The sequence below is a fragment of the Apteryx mantelli genome, chromosome 10, assembly GCF_036417845.1.
Source record: "Apteryx mantelli isolate bAptMan1 chromosome 10, bAptMan1.hap1, whole genome shotgun sequence".
NCBI lineage: Eukaryota > Metazoa > Chordata > Aves > Apterygiformes > Apterygidae > Apteryx > Apteryx mantelli.
This window is the reverse complement of record NC_089987.1, coordinates 11,233,345-11,253,044: the sequence shown is the minus strand read 5'-3', so window position 1 is coordinate 11,253,044 and position 19,700 is coordinate 11,233,345. Positions and strand designations below refer to the sequence as shown.

General features: G+C 37.6%; 1 protein-coding gene across 3 annotated transcripts; it reads right to left on the bottom strand.

Moving 5' to 3' along the window:
- Positions 1–1,216: 1,216 nt before the first annotated feature.
- UBA2 (ubiquitin like modifier activating enzyme 2) lies at positions 1,217–19,302 on the bottom strand. 3 transcript variants are annotated; one of them, XM_067302484.1, is made up of 17 exons: positions 19,107–19,302; positions 15,412–15,495; positions 15,067–15,137; positions 13,844–13,908; positions 13,310–13,410; positions 13,025–13,146; positions 12,237–12,304; positions 9,693–9,814; positions 8,746–8,845; positions 8,033–8,193; positions 7,047–7,140; positions 6,831–6,943; positions 6,201–6,356; positions 5,499–5,595; positions 4,737–4,842; positions 3,828–3,964; positions 1,217–2,315 (listed from the first exon to the last, which is right to left on the bottom strand). In XM_067302484.1, exons 1-17 carry the CDS (start codon positions 19,248–19,250, stop codon positions 2,134–2,136), a joined length of 1,923 nt encoding a protein of 640 aa, XP_067158585.1. In that variant the 5' UTR covers positions 19,251–19,302; the 3' UTR covers positions 1,217–2,133. The 3 variants fall into 3 exon arrangements, with proteins under 3 accessions (XP_067158585.1, XP_067158587.1, XP_067158586.1); XM_067302486.1 differs by lacking the exon at positions 19,107–19,302 and adding an exon at positions 15,860–15,969; XM_067302485.1 differs by lacking the exons at positions 15,412–15,495; positions 19,107–19,302 and adding an exon at positions 14,712–14,824.
- Between the last annotated feature and the right edge of the window lie 398 nt (positions 19,303–19,700).

Here is a 19,700-nt window from a genome sequence, read left to right as displayed (position 1 = left end):
CCTGCCAAATTTGTTGGTGCTGCATGTTATTGTAGAAATCTGTTTCAAATTAGCTCATATCCCATTCAACTTCCAAGTCTTGAACTCTCAACATCAGTAAAACCGATATGGTAAAGTTACCCAGAATTACAGCCTTTACTGTAACTAAACTCCTTTATACAGCCCTGTGCAAGCAGGGAAATTTCTCAGGTGGTGAATGAGATAGAATCACACTATTTTAGACACATTACACATGCCATCTGCTTAGATGGGATTGTGCTCCTCATTGGGACAGGACAAAGCTCTATCACACAGGTAACAAGCAATTTGACAACTAACTTAATAAACCAATAAAGCTTTATTTCTAATAAAGCTTAAAAGAAAAATGTCAGTTTTAATTTTCCAGATTATGTCAATCTGCACTTCAGTGACATCTGAGATGTATGAAATTCTAGTGCTTTAACTGCTTATGGAGAAAACTATAAAAACTTCCCATATAGTGTTGAAAATACTTTTACTCCATTCATTTACATCTTTACCTCTCAGTCTTCACTGATGGTGGCCAAGAAGCAACTAACTCAAAAGGATTTACAGTTTCACAGCAGAGAGGTTTATGTCTCCAAACAAGCCACTGCATATGACTATTATTACCTAAAAGAAGAGATAAAACATTAATTGCACTGTAGAATCCTACAGTTCTGCACCTCATTGGCAAATTAATACTGATTAAAAAGTGGCTTTTGCACTAGGCAGAACCAGATGCAGAACTGAAATCTAAAGAGGTGTTTTTGTTTTGTTTATATCTTCCTTCTCCATTGTTAATATTTTGTTTAAAATTCAGTCATTTTGCAAACTAAAATAGAATAAATCTCATTTGCTTAATATCTCTGCTCTCTAAGGCTAACACTGAGTACTTAAATGTTAATAAAAGCAGTTCTGGTTCATTGATACACCAAAGTCTGCAAGTAATTTCAGCATGGTGATGGTAGTTATGATGGATTAGTGTATTCTAAGAATTGACACTGATAATTTTGACAGCTACCTAAATATTTACAAAAATGCAGTAGCTTCAAGATATTGCTCCTAAAAATAAACACTTTTGCTCTGTGCACAAAGTGTAGTATATAAAAGACCAGTGCTTTCTCTTTCTAAAAGCATGAAGTGGTGAAAGCATTTGTACATGGTGGTGTAAGTGCTCCAGCTGAAGAGGCCAATAATTGATTGTCCAGGAAGAAAAAACATTCACAAAAGTTTTATTAAAAAAATCCCCTTTCACCTCAAACAAGTGAAGCTTAAGTCCTGTACTGCTAGGTTATGTTTAAAAAAATGGAAATAGTACAGTAATTTTTGAAGGCTATACATTGTAAAATCCCATAAATCAGCATTAACTTGGACTGTGCAAGCAAATATAGCAAGTATTTCAGATGTCATTTATTTGGTCCATCAGATGTACAGTATAGTAGTAGTATCTGAGTTTACAAAACATCAAATATAAATAACCTGAAACTGTAACAATACACAAAAATTTTGCTTCTTACACTGACATACCAGGCAGTACGAGCTGAAAAACTTGAGTAAATTAACAGTTTTACAGTAATGTACATAGTGCCAGTTGAAGTTTAAGAACACTGTTAAAACATGGCACTAATTTGCTTTAGTGAATTTTGTCCTTTACTTGAGTTCAGGGTGTGAAAAATATTTAGGACTAGGCTAAAATACTTTTCTTCAAGCAAAAAAAAAAAAAAAAAAAAAAAAAAAAAACACCTTATAAATTTGGGTATCAAATGATGACCCTTTACTAAGCCAGGGTAGTTTTCTTTGTCCTATTGAATTATACCTAAAAGGTATTTACACAAAAATAACATGCTTTTTTTCTCATGACCTTTTACATAAATGCTTATGTGTAAGTTTTTATAGACTATGTTTCTACTACATTTAATATACCATATGGAAAAACTTCTAAAGAGTCTATTGAGATGAAAGCTTTATCATCAAGAAGAACAGACACAAATTATTTAAGCCAGCGGTTTGGTATTCCCTTGGAACAAAGGTCTTAAAATTAGCCTAGTTCTGGACATTTTTCACACCCCCAACATAATATGCTGTTACTGTATTACATTATCTGAATCATTCTGTCAAGGGGCATTTGCATGTTCAGTCTAATGCTATAATTTCATCTTGCTCTTCTGTCTGCTCTGTACGCACTCTCTTAGTACTGACGCACTCTTTATCTTCTAGTTTTCTCTTTCGGCTTTTATTTTCCATATCATCATCAATGTTGCTTGAAGGACCTTCATCTTCAGAATCAACAATCAATAGATCATCTTGATCTGGAGCTGCAAAATACATGTTTTTAATTCCAATGGATACTGCAAGGATAGTTTACCCTCAACCCAAATTTCATGTCATAAAACAAAAATAAGAATATCTCTAATACAACAAATACATCTTGCAGCATTCTTTGTCCACATCCTGTGTCATTCAAATGCAATAATACTTTTCAATTTCCTTGAAATCCACATAAAAAAGGCTTTTCACGTTTCTACCTCTTCACTAGAGGTGAAAATATCACAGTCATCCAAAAATACGGGAAATGCATTAGTTAGCAAGATTTTCTTGCACATACAAAACAGAAGAATTGCATACTATCGCTGGAGTCCCTGAGGAAAGAACCTTTACACACACTGAATCACAGTCCAGCCTCACCTTTACTAGCGTATTCAACAGAATTCCCACCAGAAGCCAAATTCCCTGAGAGAGAGAACACGAAGAAGAAAAGGAGTGGAAGGGGGAGCAGATTTTTAAAAAGACCTAAAGGATATCCACAGATAGTATAAAAAAGGGAAAAATAAAACCAGACAGGAACTTTCAAGAAACCTGATCAATTTTTTTTCTTTTTAAATAAAAATTCACTGTAAAAACTAATTTTATGCTATTTTCTAGAATGAGTTTTTATTTAACTTTAAATAAATTAGTTCAATGCTCTAACATTTAGTCTCCCCTGAGACAAGTAAGATGCAGGTATCTTAAACAGGACTATCTGACAGGCAAATGAACATCATCCCAAAGCGTAAGACAGAACTACAGATATTCAGCTTACGTGTGTCACAACAAATATTCAAATTTATATGCTATCCCTATGTAGCAGTAAGGTGTTTCCAGTACATTAGCTTTTAATGCTTAAATATCTGTAGTCATCTGAGTCAAGCTATTTTGAATAGATTTAAAGAAACACTATATTAGGAAGGCGATGGTATTTTTTCCTGGATAACAAATACTGTTTTTGCCATGCTTTGCTCGAGGGGTGAAAAATAATTAAGTTATTTTGTAAGTAAATAATAATTACATCTTCTTAAATTAATAAAATTAACTATGATCAAAGACAGCAAAAAAGTATTAATCTGCCAGGAGAAGCTGACAAATCATCTTTTTCTTCAAGTAACAGAGTGACCATCAGATAGAATGGGACTGACTTTATTCAAATCACTATGCAAATGATGCACATCAGCCAAATCCAGCCTCCTCCCCAATCTTCTGCGAGTTAAATAATATCATTTCAAGGTGTATTACTGTAAACCTTTATAACAATCTCAAATATACATTTTTACTATTCTTTATATATACAAAATGCATATATGTAGAACTATATATTTATATAAACCAATATACATACGTATATGTGAACATATATGTGTAAATATAACACACAGAGGTAATTTAGATCCTCTTCATTTCATATTGGCAAAAAGAAGTTATGACCTAATACTAAAGACAACTAATGTTTTAATCAGACTGCACTACTGAAAGACTGCATTTCATTTTGTTTAATATTAATTTCTATTATTTACCTGTTGATGTTGATGGTTGCGCTCCATCATCACTACCATTCGTAATGTTCTTGGGTGTTGGTTCTGGCGGTTTAGGGCCAACTTTTTCAGGGGCATCACCAACAACTTCAAATTCTACATCTTTTTCTAGGTCTTCACTGTGGAAAAATCCATATTCTTTTAAATAACTAAATGAAAATAAAAAACTGGCTTTTTAAAAAATATATACTTCATTCAACTATTAGAGCACCCTACAACTATGACAAAATAAGAAAAAAAAAATTTAAATGAGGAAAGCCTGTTCAGTCCTCCTTCATAATTTATGTTTTGTCTATTCATAAACACCGTTTCACCCACTGCCATGCCTTAAAATGCTTAGGAGAGGGGGAAAAAAAACCAAAAAAACAAAACCACACATTACGTGAGCTTACTTTTGTTCCTCAATTTCACACTCCTATTTTCCCTGGAAGTGTAGTGTGTTAAATTATTGTATATAATATGTATACCTCTTATCCACCGTTAAAAACACAGGCCAATTATTTTAAAGTGATTTTTATTTGTGTTGTTACATCCGATCACAGGTAGTCAGGCAGATGATCTATTATTCAGCAGGGTTTTTTGGTCTTTGTTTTAAATCCTCTGCAGTTTCTCACTTGTTGGCAGCCCCAAAAGTAAATTTAGTTTTGCACTGCATTTTTACTTTATGTAATGACCACATCAATTCAAATAAAATAAACTTTTTCCAATTACTGTTATAATAAAAAACACTCTAATTATGTCAATTAATAAAAAAAATTCCTCTTTAACCTCAATATTTACTTTCAGCAGCTTAATCTTTGAGTTTTATTGTGAATTTAAAATTCTGTATTGGAAATTCCATATGAAACTATTTAAAACATATACATGAAATAATTATTTCAGAATCCTTACCTATGAAGCACATTGATTAACAGTGTATAGTCCTGGAGGAAATCATCCGCTTGTAGTCGAGTGCCGTTTCGAATTCCAAAGTCTGATAATTTCCTATGGTTATTTGCTAGAAAAATAGTGAAATACTGTGGTGTATATGGGTATCTATATTAAGATTTTATTTAGTATTAAAATTCAAAACTATCCTTTACACTTGAATAAATTTGATGAAATGAGTACTCCAGAAATTTTATGTAGGAAAATAAGACTAACGTTTATCGGCTATATTTAAAGTAAAAGCTGGCATTTAAGCCTATGGGGAGTTAAACCTATACGTTTAACTTGTTTACCCCTCGTGCATCCTGTTCAAACACCTCATTATTATTACATTTAGGAACGTTGTCTGGAGAAGATAATATTTGTATTACAATAGTGTCTACAAGCATCAGTCATCATCCATCATAAAAAGATCCTATCTATGAATCTAAGAACAAGAAAAAGAACAGGATTACAAACAGGAGGAGGTAACTGGAGCACTTCTATAGCTGAGTATTTACTCTTGAAGGAATTCTGATGCTCAAGGTGAAAGAACTTTATACAGGAAAGCCAAACACTACTCATAGGCATGTGGACAATACCACTAGCTATTCTCAAGCCATTTACATACACGCAAGTCCAGTTCTCTTCAAATATTAGTCCACAGGATGCTATACTTCTATTCTGTACATCTTAGTTACTTCCTAGCTTTTATTTACTCTTATTTAAAAGTTTCAGTATGCATACCTTCTGTTTCTCCTTCTTCTGAAGAGATAAGGATAGTTCCTTTCCCATCATCTATTTGCACATCTGGTGCTACCATAGCAAATTTTTCTTTCACTATCTGAAAATATGAATATGACTATTACTATCTTACTTATATATACTACTTATGAAGGAAATAACCTTAAATTATGATGATTTTCCTATCCCAGCCCATGTTCATTAAAGCATCTGCTAAAGCCTATAAAATTATTATTTTTCTTTTTTTACTCCCATGAACAAAGTAATTATCTTTTTGCTATTTGAAACCACAAGATCTAGCCACTACAAAAACCATCTAAAAAACCCGTGATCTTTCCTTCAGAGGTTCAGACATTATGCTGAAAAAAATCTTAGACTACTTCAAAAAAAATTACAGAGTTACAATTCAGTTGTTACTACAACACTATAATGTGGCCATTATACTTTTTAACTGAAATACAAATTGAATTTTTTGCTGTTTGGTACGAGTGGGCTTTAAAAAGATCAAAAAAATACAAAATACAAGCATTCTTTCACAGGAGTCAGAAGGATACTGACTAATCTAGCTTTTCTTGTAGCTGAGAGAAATGCAAAGTATAGAGCAAATATAAACAGCTAATGTACAGTGAAAAATATATTTAACAAAACACAACTTTAATCATGTACATTACAATCAAAATAAAAGCTGTAGTTAATAAGATTTACCTTATCTTGGAGCGTTAACACAGTAACTTTGTGTACATTAAGTTTCACAGTCACTTCTGGCTTACTTGCACAAACATAACAGTTAGGATTTGGTGGATCCAAAGCACAAGGAACCAACAGCTTCTTTCTGGGATTTGGTTGCTTGTTCAGAAAAATCTTGAAGGAAGAAGAAAAAAATTATTCCTTAAGTAACAACAGTAATAAAACTTAGTTTCCTAGAGATTTATTCTTAATCTCATAGGATGTTCTGTTCCCTAATCCTCTCTGACATGCCTGTTGAGCAGGAGAAAGTGCACATTATGGCCAGACCACAATGACACCTGTGCTGATTGACCAGCTATTGCCAAATAGACATGTAACATGAAACAGCTGTGTTTCAAGTGGTGTCAGAGTCTGGTTCTCTCCCTCCTACCCAGCAGCCAATTTTCACAACATCAGAAAGAACTTAAGGGTCCTTGAGACTTCCATTTCTCTTTCCACTGCCGCTGAAACTTCCCAGCACATTCAGGATCTACTGGGGTAACAACAACGGACAGAGAATAAAACTGCACACTAGTCAAAGCAGGTTAAGCACGACTGTTAAATATATAACGAATAACAACAAAATAAAAATATCTTATTCCCACTTACCGTTCTACACTGATCTATTTTTCCTGATAAAATCTTCAAACCCTCCAGCACTATCAGACCAGCTATTACTGCATTAGTAGTAGCTATAGCTGGGATAATATTTCCTGCCATTGCTGCAAAATAAGCAAGAGTATGCAGATTTTTAACAGTAAATGAAGACTAGAAATTTTAGATATCTTTCTATTTAAGTAAAGTGAAGGTATATTTTATTCTTACATTTGATGTCAAATCTGCTCTTCATATTCATACTGAAAACATGCATCCTGAGGTTTGCAGCAGAAGTGACAAAATCCATTGCAGAAGGGTCATCCTGACAAGAAGTTAATGCAAAAGTATTTAAAATCAGATTATATACTGGAAAAAAGTTTGCAACAGATGGTTTCTAAAATTATTACCTTAAATACACTTTAAGAAAGCGTCTGTATAAATCCAGTTCAAAGTTAATACACTGCCTCTTTCAAATGGTATGTTTAGGCAGAGCAGTAGTAGTTTAAATACAGGTTTAAAAATTGTATTTAGCATTTAGTACTGAATTAGCATATTAGTGTTAATGAAGTGTCTTGTATGTTCAAAATGTTTAAGTACTAAAGCTTGTAATATTTTATGCTCCGTTTCAAAAACAGATGTTTCCGAAGTCACAGTAAAACAAGTATTTCACTATCTGTTGTAATACCATTCTACTCTTGTCTCCTCTGTACTTACACGTTACTTTTTTTGTTTTATGCCAAATAACAGCTGACAGCAGGAAGATCACACTGTCTCTGGAGCTAAAACTGAGGCAACTCTTTTGCTTTTCATTTTTCTTCAGTGAAACTCATACTACATCACATGCCCATGATCAAAGCTAATTATTCTGTACAACTAAGTGCACAACTCTAGCTACACACCACTGTATAAGAACATATTTTAGAGAAAGCTAGAGCAAAATGAAAAATGAAATGGCTATGTATGACAACTACTTCTGAAGTTGTGCTTTTTAAAGTTATTACCTTTCATCTCAATACTTAATCCTTAGACTAAATGAATAATAAAACATTAAGTGTCTAAAGCATACACTGGTTTACATACAAAAAATGTTTTTAATGAGATGCCAGACATTTTTGTTCAAAGTAGTACTATTTTGGAGTGAAACTTTTGAGTCCAGTAATATTTGTACTACATACACAGTGTGTAATTGGTTCTTACGTGTTTGGGGAACTAACCTTATCCCATATAAGTTCTGCTCCATCACCTTTCTCAGCTAGGTGAAGTCTCAGGGTTTCAACACTCTTTGAAAATAAGTGTGCATAGCTCTTTACATCCAGAACCTGCTGATCTTTCAAGACTGCTGAGGACTCATTTTGTTGGTCAGATACATTCTTCTCTTTGGGAAAAGAAAAAATAATTAAGACCAGGAATATTTAGAAATCCCAAAGAAGTTCTCTCAAAGAGCTACATTTTCCAATTTCAGTAAAATTAGATGTTTTCTAAACCAAAAAGCAATGTCCTTAAACAACAGCAGCCCCAACATTTTACAACAAATCTGCATTTAAAACTGCAGTCTATAGCTGTATTTACATTGATCGCCTGGACATGCACTAGTTATAGTAACTGTACATTTTCAGCAAAACTCAGCTGTTAAAAGATAAATGTATCTGTGTGTATGGGAAGGCATCCCAGAATAAAGTGGCATACAATTTTGTAAAATGTGAATTTTGCACAACCAGTAGAGTATCCGAAATAACAATTCCAAAACAGTTCTAGAAAAATTCTTTTCTATGTAGAGAAGAAATAAAAATCTGCTGAAATCACAACCAAGTAATATGTTCATTATCAGTACTCAAACTGTGACAGTGAGAAAATGTTCATATCATAGAGATGCATTAACTAACAGGAGGTATGAATTACAGATATACCAGGGCAGGGGAACAATTACCTTGATTTTGTACCTCAGCCCAGTCCAGTGGCACTGGAGGCTTTCTTTTCCTCCACAGCTTATCCATTGTCAGCAGATATCTAATGTCATCTTTGAAAAGCTAGGAAATATGAAAAAAAAAAAAAAAGAGGAAGAAAAAAAGACTTATGTACTTTACTTTTCATCTGCTTTGAAGTTTTTGCTTCTCACCCTGAAAATATTTTCAACTGCATAAATAAATCAGACTACACAGAAGAAAAAAAAAAACAGGTACAAAAGTACAAAAAAGTTCTTATTCCCCATCCTCTAACACTTATTGCTTCACACAAGAGAGACACAGCTCTGATGATTTTTTTTTTGTTTGAAAGGTAAAGTAAGTCAAGAAACAATAATCCAAGCAGTGGGTACATCTGCCTACTGAAGCCATCACTGCAACTATTTGTATACTCTCCCTAAGATATTCTTATCTATATGTCAATGAACAAATGAGCATCCAATTCCAAGGAAAATGGTTACTGCCAATCAATACTGTATCCCATACTCCTTTCCTGTTTATCCACTTGTGGCAGCTTTTTAGAAGAAAAACTCCTAAAATAGCTTGTATTTCCTTACGCCAGGGTCTGATTATACGCTGGGGGTGAATGATAGCTGTTTCACCCTCAGGCTGGGTTGTGATTAGGCACAGTGAAACTCCTGCAGGATTCAACAGTTTGAATTTTTTATATTAGAAGTAATTCAAAGGAAGCTTTCTGTGTACAATATGGAACCAGCTGCTGCACAGACGCAGATGGAACACCATAAAAGAACCAAGTGTTGTTAAAGACCAACACTACAGCAAAACTGGTGGAAGTCATGACATAATTGCATAATTGATGGCTAGCAGTACGCATATAAACTGTGTTTGGGGTTAACTTTAAAGCAGTTCACACACTTCGAATACAGACATTTATTGGGGGCAAAAATGATACCTTAGTAAAAAGTTTAACTGGATCGTATCCAGTTGATTTAGCCCACTCCTTAGTTGAAACACGTTTAATCTCACCATCTTCACTGGATGTTCGTGCTCTGGCTTCCGCTTCTGCTGGCTCCCCTATTAATAGAGTGTTAACCAAGTATTTAAATTAAAAAACAAAAAACAAACAAAAAAACCCCCAAATCCACAACCAAATACCTCCCCTAGAGTCAATAAACAAAATTACACAGGGACCATAACATGGCTTTACTGTGCCCAACAAAAGCTGAATTAGACACAGCTTGACTGCTCCTGTTTGTTTCTGTAACTACCATCCACTAATTTAACTTGATGCCACCTAAATCCTTTATTGGCAGAAACAGTGAATAATTGTTTCCCATTTATTTTCTCCACATTATGTTGTGATTTCATAAACCTCTAATGATCCCCTCTTAGTAGTCTCTTTTGCTGGTTAGAACTTCAACACAGAGAATCAGCTTCCCATGTCTGATCCTCCCTGCTGCCCTTCTCTGTACCTTTTCCAGTTCTACCATATCCTTTCGGAGATGGAAGGACCATAACCATACAAAAAAATTCCATGTGTACAGACACTATTCATTTTCTGTTTCTTTCCCAGTCATGTCTAGCACTTGCAATTGTGATTCCTAATAAGCAGCAGGCTGATGTTTCCATAAGTCTATCTATAAAAATCTCAACTGAATAGGAACAAGTCAACTCAAAGACCATCATTTTATATGTAAATTTGGGAATGCTCCCACCTTCTTCACTGATGCATCACTTAATATTTATCTGCACCAAAATTCCTCTATTTTATCTCCCAGTTATTCTGTATTGTGCAGCTTTCTGCAACACTCTGCAGTTAGCCCTCATCTTTATTATTTTGAATGATTTTGTCTAATTATGTATGTTGAACAGACCTGGTCCCATCCACAACCTGAGAGACTCTTCTACTCACCATTAATCCCTATCACTTAAGTACTTTATCCACATAAGGATGGACCTTTATCTTTCTTCCATGGCCACTTAGTTCCTTCAGGTTCCTCACCAACAGTTCCTGAGTGCCTTCTGGAGATTCAAAACTGTCAACCAGATATGCTTGTCCACAGGTTTGCTGATTCCTTCAAGGACCTGAATAGTCATGTAAGGCACGACTTCCCTTTACAAATGTTGTGTTGACCCTTCCCTGACACACCACTTATGTCCACTGCTTTTAACCAACATTACAGCTACTGCTAGTTTGCTCAGTACAGGCATCAGCCTACAGCTCAGTTCCTGGAATTTCCCTGGAATCCCTCTTTAAAAAAGTAGCATGGCATCTGCTATCTTAAAGTCTTCCAGAAGCAGTTGTTTTAACTGAGTTATGGACCACTCTCACAAGGTTCAGTTATTTCATTCTGCACTTCCTGGAGGAATACTGGTGGGTGAATACCATCCGATGTTCAGAGAATCTGAAGTATCAGAGGATCCCCTAAGCCTGCTCTCTCAAATCCATTCACCTATCAAAGGATCCAAAAGGAGAAGCAGAAGATGCTTATTCACCTATACAGTAACTACAGTTACTGTCATTACAAAAAATACAGGATAGGTACAAAAACATCACTCAAAATGAGCATATTTCCTGTGCATATAAACATGGAAGTGTTTCAGACCAGAAGAGTTCATATATAATCCCTGTATTCCCTTGCAAAACTCTCAACTAGGAGTGAAAAATGAAGAGTGACTACAAATATTGCTCAGTTCTCTGTCCTCAGTTCAAAGGACAAGACTCCCAGCTGCAAGGAAGGAAGCACTCCCTCAAATCCAAGCATATAGGATCTCCACCCTGTGAAGATGAGTAATATTTATTTTTCACTTCCAGTTCACTTTGCACTTCAAGTTTCTGCACACACGGTGAAGACAGTTTGCTCCACAGGCACCAGGAGTCTCTGAATATATAGTGAAAGCCTCTTCACCTAAATCATATATCTTACACCTGGATGTGTTAACCCAAACTTTATAATTAGTAAGGGTATGACTGTTCCTCACAGCTGCTCTACCCACATTATCTCTGACACAACTAATGAATGCCAATGACCTGTATTACACTGTAGTAAAAGAGTTTTCACAACAGCTGAACAAATCATTTTATTAACTTTTAGGCTGCCCATACAGCCACAGTTCTGATAACCAAGCCTATTAAACCAACGGCCATTTTGAAGAGTATTTTTTGCACGCTGGCCACAGTTAAACATCTGTGACACACTACATATCAAGGAAACCAAAAGACACTGAAATTGTTTCATATTTCTATTAAGTGGTAGTAAGCAGGCACTAAATTATCTGTGGTGTACAAAAAGGCCTGTAAGGGAAACAACTGTTAACACACCCCAAACTCATGTAGCCCATGGGCATTGTAAGTGCAATCCTCTTAGAAGGAAACAGAGCTAAACTGTCCAACTTTAACTTTAAGAAATGGATGGAAACAAGTCATAATTTCTGAAATAGAACTTTTAGTAATTGGGCAGTACTCAAGTAAGCTACCAGTTTATATTACACTCACAGGCAGCTTCAGGATCAGCTCTGTCAGGAGAGACTTCTTGATCAGCATCTTCTTCTCCAAAGAGTTGGCTATATAATAATTAAAAATAAAAACATAGCACTAGATTTTCAACACATCTGGTTAAATACTAAAATATTTCCTAACTGACATGCATCCATCTGAGAATTCTTACTACCAGAGCACCACTTCATACATTGCTTTTTAAATTGTTGGAATTCATCACATGTAGACTTAACACTGACAAAACAAAAAGTCCAATAAAAAAAAATTAAGTAAAACAGATCTGTATAACTTACTCAATAGTTCATTTAGACTTTTATATATATATATATGTATATATATGTATATGTGTGTATGTGTGTGTGTGTGTATATATGTGTGTGTGTGTATATATATATATATATATATAAAAAACTACTGAATGCATTGCCTATACCCCCTCTGTAAGATCCTAGCAAACTCTACAACTGTTGATACAATAATTATACTGAAAAATGTGTTAACTTCACAGGAAATAAGTGAAGGATAAAGTAAGCTCTTAACAACCCACAGTGCTGTACCAAACTTCTCTGCAGATTTTCTGTGATACTAGAACAAGCCCTAAGTACTAACAGACATGCTATGTTTATATTAAACATACAGGTGAAACAACAGAAAGATTTCTCGACAATCCACAATCATTTGCAAAAAAAAAGCATGTCCGTTTTGTTTCTCAGACTGTAGGCATCCCATTTAAAAAACAGAAAACTGTGAATCACAGTAACTATTTTCTTTAAAAAATGACTTACTTGAACAAATACTTGGCCCACACAATACAATGGATCGGTTCTGATGGCGTATTGCGGATTGTGCAGCCTGGAAAAGTCTTCTGAGTTGGTTTAGGATGACATTCATAACATTCTGTCACTCCCTGGTGAAAAGTGAAATATTTATTTGTCACACTGTGAAGGCTACTGAGAGTATATGTTATTACCAGATGAACTGGAAGTGTATCTCAAAATATCCAACACTTGGCTGTCTAAAATAGCCAGTGATTTAAACTTTAAGAGACAAAGAGTAATATACAACCTAACCTTTTTAATAACTGTTACTTGTCCAAGGTAGCCTGCAGTTCCACTCTCTATAAGAGGAACATCAGCAGCCAGACACATCCTGTTCACATGGTTACGGGCCGCTGCAAAATGAAGTTTTCAAAAAATCATTTGAATAAATAGAAAAACATTTGACTTCTCCAGACTCAAACCAGCCTCCTATGCAAATATTTATCTAGAATCTGCCTTATTTCATTGTACACAGAACTATAGCTTTTTAATAAAGCCAATCTTGTAATTAATGCAAAATAGACTGACACTATTAAATACAGCAAGCTCAACTGGAAAGTTATATATGTACATACAATACTCATCTGTTCCCATAAAACAGTAACATCAAAATTAACGTTTACTTTACTTTGTAAAAGCATTGACTACACTTTCAAATTTCTAGTGATGCACACAAGTATTAATCAAACTACCGATGGATTAAGAGGACACCAGTCACTTAACTGACATTGCAGAAGTACTAATAGCATTTTAATCTCAAATATAAAAGCATAGTAAAAAATTCACCTCTGTTATCCAGAGCATTCATAACCAATGTAAACTGGCGGAAGAACTCTACATTATAGTCAGGGCTACAGAAAAGAAAAACAATATTCAAAACATTATATGAAAGTTGTTGGTTATTATGCCACAACAGAAACTACACGTGTGCAAAGTAGACTGATATTCACATGATACATTACACATATTATATTTACTACTAGCCTTTAACTACCCCACATGTCTTCTGACCATTTTAAAGCTGGGTAAAAGCATGAATTTTATACTACTGGAAAGGAGCTACTCCAATTAGTACTAATTTGACCAATGAAACAGGCAGAAAACAAAAAAGTAATTATACTGCTTTGACCTAATGAGTCAATTGGCTGAGCTGCAGTAACTGACCTTAAAAATCATCAGCTGAGGCTAAAAGGTTCACACTGTAATTACCACAGCTCATCAGACTGTTGATAATTCATTATGCTGCAATAGTTTAACTGATTTTGATTGTGTCTCCATACACTTAAAGTCAAGACATGGGATTTTAAAATCTTGACACTTTCATATTTTACATTGCATTTTTCTAATCAAAAAAAAGAAAAAAAGATGGCAAAGAAGAGCACGAGTAAAGAGGAAACAGGATTAACAGTTTTACAGTTTCAGGAAAAGGATGCAACCAGTCAATGTTTTGATGAGTAACAACAGCAACATCACACCTCAAACCTTAATATTAAAAGGGCACGACTTTTCAAGAAACTGGAAAAATAGAAATTAAAACATGGGAAATAGCTAATGAAGAGGCACACGATTTTGTGCTTTACTAATTTTCTATGGATCGCTATGATATTAACTAGACTTTAACAGTTTTGGACATGTATAAAAGATATTCACTTACACACACACATACAGAAACTTCACGTTTTGTTTAGATCGTGGACTCAGCATTCACATTTATTTTCATCTAATTATTGCTCAAAATATCGGGGCATCCTTGCAGTGTAGAAACTTCTATATTAATTGTTGTTAATAAAGGGGAAATTAGGCACAAACAAGTAACTACAGCTTACTAACAAAGCATAAGAAAATTCATGCAAAGTCTACATTCCCACTCAAGTGTAGTCTTAAATTTACAACTATTTCTTCTTACTGAAACAGCTTTGTAAAATATCTTAAAGCACCCCATTGTAGCATTTAAATAACCCAGTATTTGCAAATCAAAACGTGTAATTAGAGCTTAAAAACAGACATACTTCATGATGCTATCATGATAAGCTATAATATTAGCTTCTGGATAAAACTGTAAGACGCTTTCCTTGGCAACCTAGAAAAGAACAAAAACAAAACATGCTTATTTCCTTCCTTCTTTCTAAAAGTAAAAGCTCAATACCAGTTCACTAGCACCTTAGAGATTTAAATACATTTGAATGAAGTGGGTAGCCACAATCAGCCCAACACTTACTTTAGCAACTATTCCACACAGAAGACAAAAATATTGTAAGCAGTAGCATGTATAGTAGAAACACAGTTGTGACGTATTTCTAACGCTGACCATAAAATAATAATACTGAATAAGAAAGACTTTTACTTTTTCTCACCTGTGATTTTGATCTTCCAACATGTTTCTTTTGAAACAAAAACTGCCTGTTGAGATTGCTGACATCAATAGTATCCAAATCAATCTATAAAAACACAAGAGGCAGCCATTTCACTTTTATAGAAATAAAAAGAATAAATTCATTACTAGACTTCAAAGCAACTGTGATTGAGCAAAGAACATGAACTTTATAGGTCCATTTTCAGAACTGCATACAAACAGTTATTACATTTTCATTACAACAACCACTGAAGCAAAAGTGATCATTTAATCATCTTCAGAAATAAGCAGATTGTAAATAATTATTAATGACGGAAATGTATCTCAAAAATACAGGGCTACATGACAACAAACTATTCAGAAAGAGTCCTTACTAAAACGCACAGGAAGTGTTGAGATATATATGCAGAGCAGTTAGCAGAAGTTAATAAAGTGATTCCTGTGGTTACCACCGATGGAGATGTTAGTGAGAATTCACTGGGAACACCAGGCAGGAACTCAGAGGAGATGCTGCAGAAGTCCGTGTAGCTCCAGTCAGGCTTGCAAACTCCAAGACCAGACTAACCATCCCGAACGCAGGCTCTCTGCCACGCTCCCCCCCAAGGCCTAAGAAAGGCTGCTCAGTAAACTAACTAGTACATCTGCTTCTAGTTTGCATTTGAACACAGCTTAGAGCAACTGAATCAGTAAACTGAGGGCTGCATTGCCATCTAATTCATACACTGCAGGACAAAACCTTTTACTACTTGTCACCAGGACTGATTACTTAAACGCATGTTACAAAATTATGAAGTCTAGTTACAAAAAAATGCAATCAAGACATTTAAAAACAGAACACCCAAGGGGTACAACCTCAAAGGCGGCCGTGACCTTGATTCCCCTAAGAGCCATGTTTCTATTTATTAACATATGCACATGAAGCTAGTATTTTAAAATGGCTTTACCTTCCCCTTGTATATACTAATGCTAGAATTAAGAAGGTTTAAATCGAACTTTGAGAAAACATATTCAAGCCTTTGTTGCTGCTACTTTAAATGAGAAAGGCTATCCGGCCAAGTGCTCTGTTAAAGGTCCTCTCCTGTCCCTAGCATTTTTAAGTAGGCAGGGGGAGGGAGAGGATTTTTCTGAACCTCAGTGAGACATTTCCCCCAAACTCTCATCGATAATGCCGGCACAGTCAGCACTGCAACACTTCCAGCTTTATGGAGAGTATTATCAGACCGACTGCAGTGTTAAGTTTAAACAGGACCTACTGAGCATGCTTTCGTTTGCTTTTAATTTTATTAACCAAACTTAAGTAATGAGAAAAAGTATGCCACACACTTCCCATTGAGGAGCCGTGGCATGCAAGGGGCAAGTTCCAAACTTAAACTTCCTGTTGTCTGAAGGAGATATTTTTAATTTAAGAATTATGTTTTAATATACTAACAACAGTAATAGCCAAAGAGTTTTAAACACCAAAAAAAAGCATCTGCACACATAAAAGCAAAGAGAAAATAAAATATTTTAGAAACGTATTTTACAGTGGAAACTGTTAATCTTTATTACACACAGTATCCTAGTAATTACAACTTGTCATGAAAAGGCTGTTTGCACAAAAACACCATTCTGCCTCCTTTCCTTTCTTGTAAAGCACACTCAGAAAACTTCCTTAGTCCAAAGCTAAAAAGTTTGAGCGTCTCAAGTCAAATGGATTAAGTGCATAATTCTGTTAGCATTTCCATTTCCCAGAAAGCTTTTAATATTTTAATTGGTGATGATAGTATGTGAAATAAGCTACAAATGAAACCTGATCTTAAATAGTACTGTCAAGACAAAATTAAGCTAAGAAAGTTTTTCCCCAAGAAGAATATTTGAGACCATCAGACCCCAAAGGAAACTAGTTAAGAAACTCTAGTTAAGAAGATTTAGCCATCTTTATCTGGCAGTTCCCTTAAATTAATAACTTTACACAGCTCCCATTTTAGTGAATTAGAAGGAAAAGACCTCAGAACCTTCTAAAAAGATGTATGTTAATGTTCTTATTTCAGACTTGGATTTTGTCTAATTTGATTACGTCCTTGACTCATGAGGACAAAAACACTGTACTTTTCAACAAAGCATAGTTAAGTTACATATTTCTGAACTGTATATTCAAAACTACTAAAACGTTTATTATTGCTTTGATAAAAAAAAAAAAAAGGAAAGTCTGCCATGGCTTACCTATAAAAAAAAGAATTTTCTTGCATTCAAGTTTATTAGTCCTTTTTAATCAAGGAAAACCTACAAAAATATCACAAACACTAACAGAAGCAATTTCTTTTCATGATAGCAAAATTCCTCTTTGCATAACAATTCTCTTTTTGCTCTCATCTTGTCCTCTGCCCACCCATTTCCTACATTATCAAGATGCTACGTTCTTGCATAAAGCACTGCCAATAATACTTTTAAAAGAAGACGGGCCTGATCCAACATCTACTTAAACTGATGGAGTCCAACCAAGTTGGGCTTGAAAACACAATGCAAAAAATCCAAGTATAATATGTGAAGCAATAAACACACCCCAAACAGATTTATTGCTGACAATTAACTGGAAAGTCAGGAGATATTAATTTTCTATTTTAACGGACTGCAGGAGTACACAAATGGCATAGGAAGGGAGAAAAAAGGAGGGAAAAGCAGCACAGACAACGCAGGCCTCTACTTTTCTTCCTGTGTTGAATTCACCGATACAACGTTAAAGTCGGCCGGGCTCTCAGTGGCAGACAAACCACAGGGGCGACCTGGAAACACACTTATCATGTTCTACAAGTCTTGAGATGCAGCTCAGCAGAAAGGTTTGAATTGTTTGAGTTACGAGGCAAAACAGTAACTCTTCTAAAAGCTGAAATAGTTATGGACAGAAGCAGTTCCTAAAACGCTCCGCTCAAGAAGCGCGAATGCAAAACCAAACCGCTTGCAGCTCTTCACACGGAATTTTCAGACGCGGCTCCCGGCAAAGCGCACGCAAACAAAAACGCGCCGGCGAGACGGGGCCGAGCGCGCACCGCCGCGGCCGCGGGGACCCCGCGCTGCCGCCGCCCCCCCCCCGCCGCGCTCGCTCGCTCGCACACGGGCAGCGGGAAACAAAAGCGAAAGCGGCAGCGGTAGCCCGCGGGGAGCGACCGCCGCCGGACCTGCGGCGCTGACAGCTTTACAGCTCCGCGCCTAAAAATACCGCGCGCCGCCCACGCGTTTTGTTTTCCGCCGCAGTCCCGCGCCGGAGCAGCGGCCCGGAGGTCCGGGATGCGGCTCCGGCCGCCTGAGGCGGAGCCGGGCGCCGGGGCCCCTCGGCGCCGAAGGGACGCGCCGGGGCCGGCGGCAGCCCCGGGCGGGGGGAAAGGGGGCGCCCCGGGGCCCCGCGCGGCGCCGCCCTCCCGCGGCCCGGCCCGGCGCGGCGGCAGCCCCGGGCGCGGCCGCCGACGCCGCCGCCAGCCCCTCGCCGCGGCCCGCCCGCCCCAGGCGGCGGCGGCGGCGGCGGGGCCCGCGGCGGCTTTGGCGGCGGCGGGCGGGGCGGCGCCCTCCCGGCGGGGCGGCTTTGGCGGGCCCGGCGCCGTTTGAAACCGCGCAGACAATGCGGCGGGGCCGCGGCCGGGCCCGCGGCGAGCCACAGCGCCCCCGCGCCCGCCAGCGCGCCGCCGCCGCCGCCCCCCTCCCGGCCCCGGCCCCGGGCCGCACCACGTCGATGTTGCCGAAGCCGGTGAGCACCAGGTCCTTGAGGAGCTCGCAGCCGATGCCCCCGGCTCCCACCACCAGGAGCCGCGCCTGGGCCACGGCCTCCGCCAGCTCGCTGCGCAGGGGGCCCGACACCGGCGCCGACATGGCGGGGCGGGCGGCGGCCAAGGGCGGCGGGAGCGGTTCCGCGCGCCTCGCCTCGGCCGGGCCGCGCTCCGGACAGCGAGCGTCGCCCGCCACCAGAGCGCCGCCCGCCGCCGCGCCCGCGCCGCCCCCTGCCGGCCGGGAGGCCGAGGAAGGCAGCCTGGTGGCGCCGCGCCGCGGGGGCCGACGGTTCAAGTCCCGCTGCCGCACGGCGGCCGCAGCCGGCAGTCTAGGGGCTCAAGTTATAATTTACCCCTAAAGAAGCAGTTTTGCAAACATGCTCCGTCCTTTTAGTGTGTTTTTTTTTTTTTTTTAAACCCACGCCCAGTAGACCTATTTAGGCTGTGGCATTAAGCCCGTACAAAAAGCTTCAGGGACGCTTACTTAAATTACTCCTCCCTTAAGTCAATTAAAATACAGCAATTTAGCCTAAGCCCACAGAGAGCTTCACAG

What these genes read in the sequence shown, in the direction of transcription:
- UBA2 (XM_067302484.1), bottom strand. Translation starts at nt 19,250, where the DNA reads ATGTCGGCGCCGGTGTCGGGCCCCCTGCGCAGCGAGCTGGCGGAGGCC. An exon ending in CAGTTAAACTTTTTACTAAG is followed by an intron (nt 8,846 to 9,692) that starts GTATCATTTTTG and finishes CATATTTCCTAG; the next exon opens with CTTTTCAAAGATGACATTAG. An exon ending in GAGCAGATTTGACATCAAAT is followed by an intron (nt 6,944 to 7,046) that starts GTAAGAATAAAA and finishes CTTATTTTGCAG; the next exon opens with CAATGGCAGGAAATATTATC.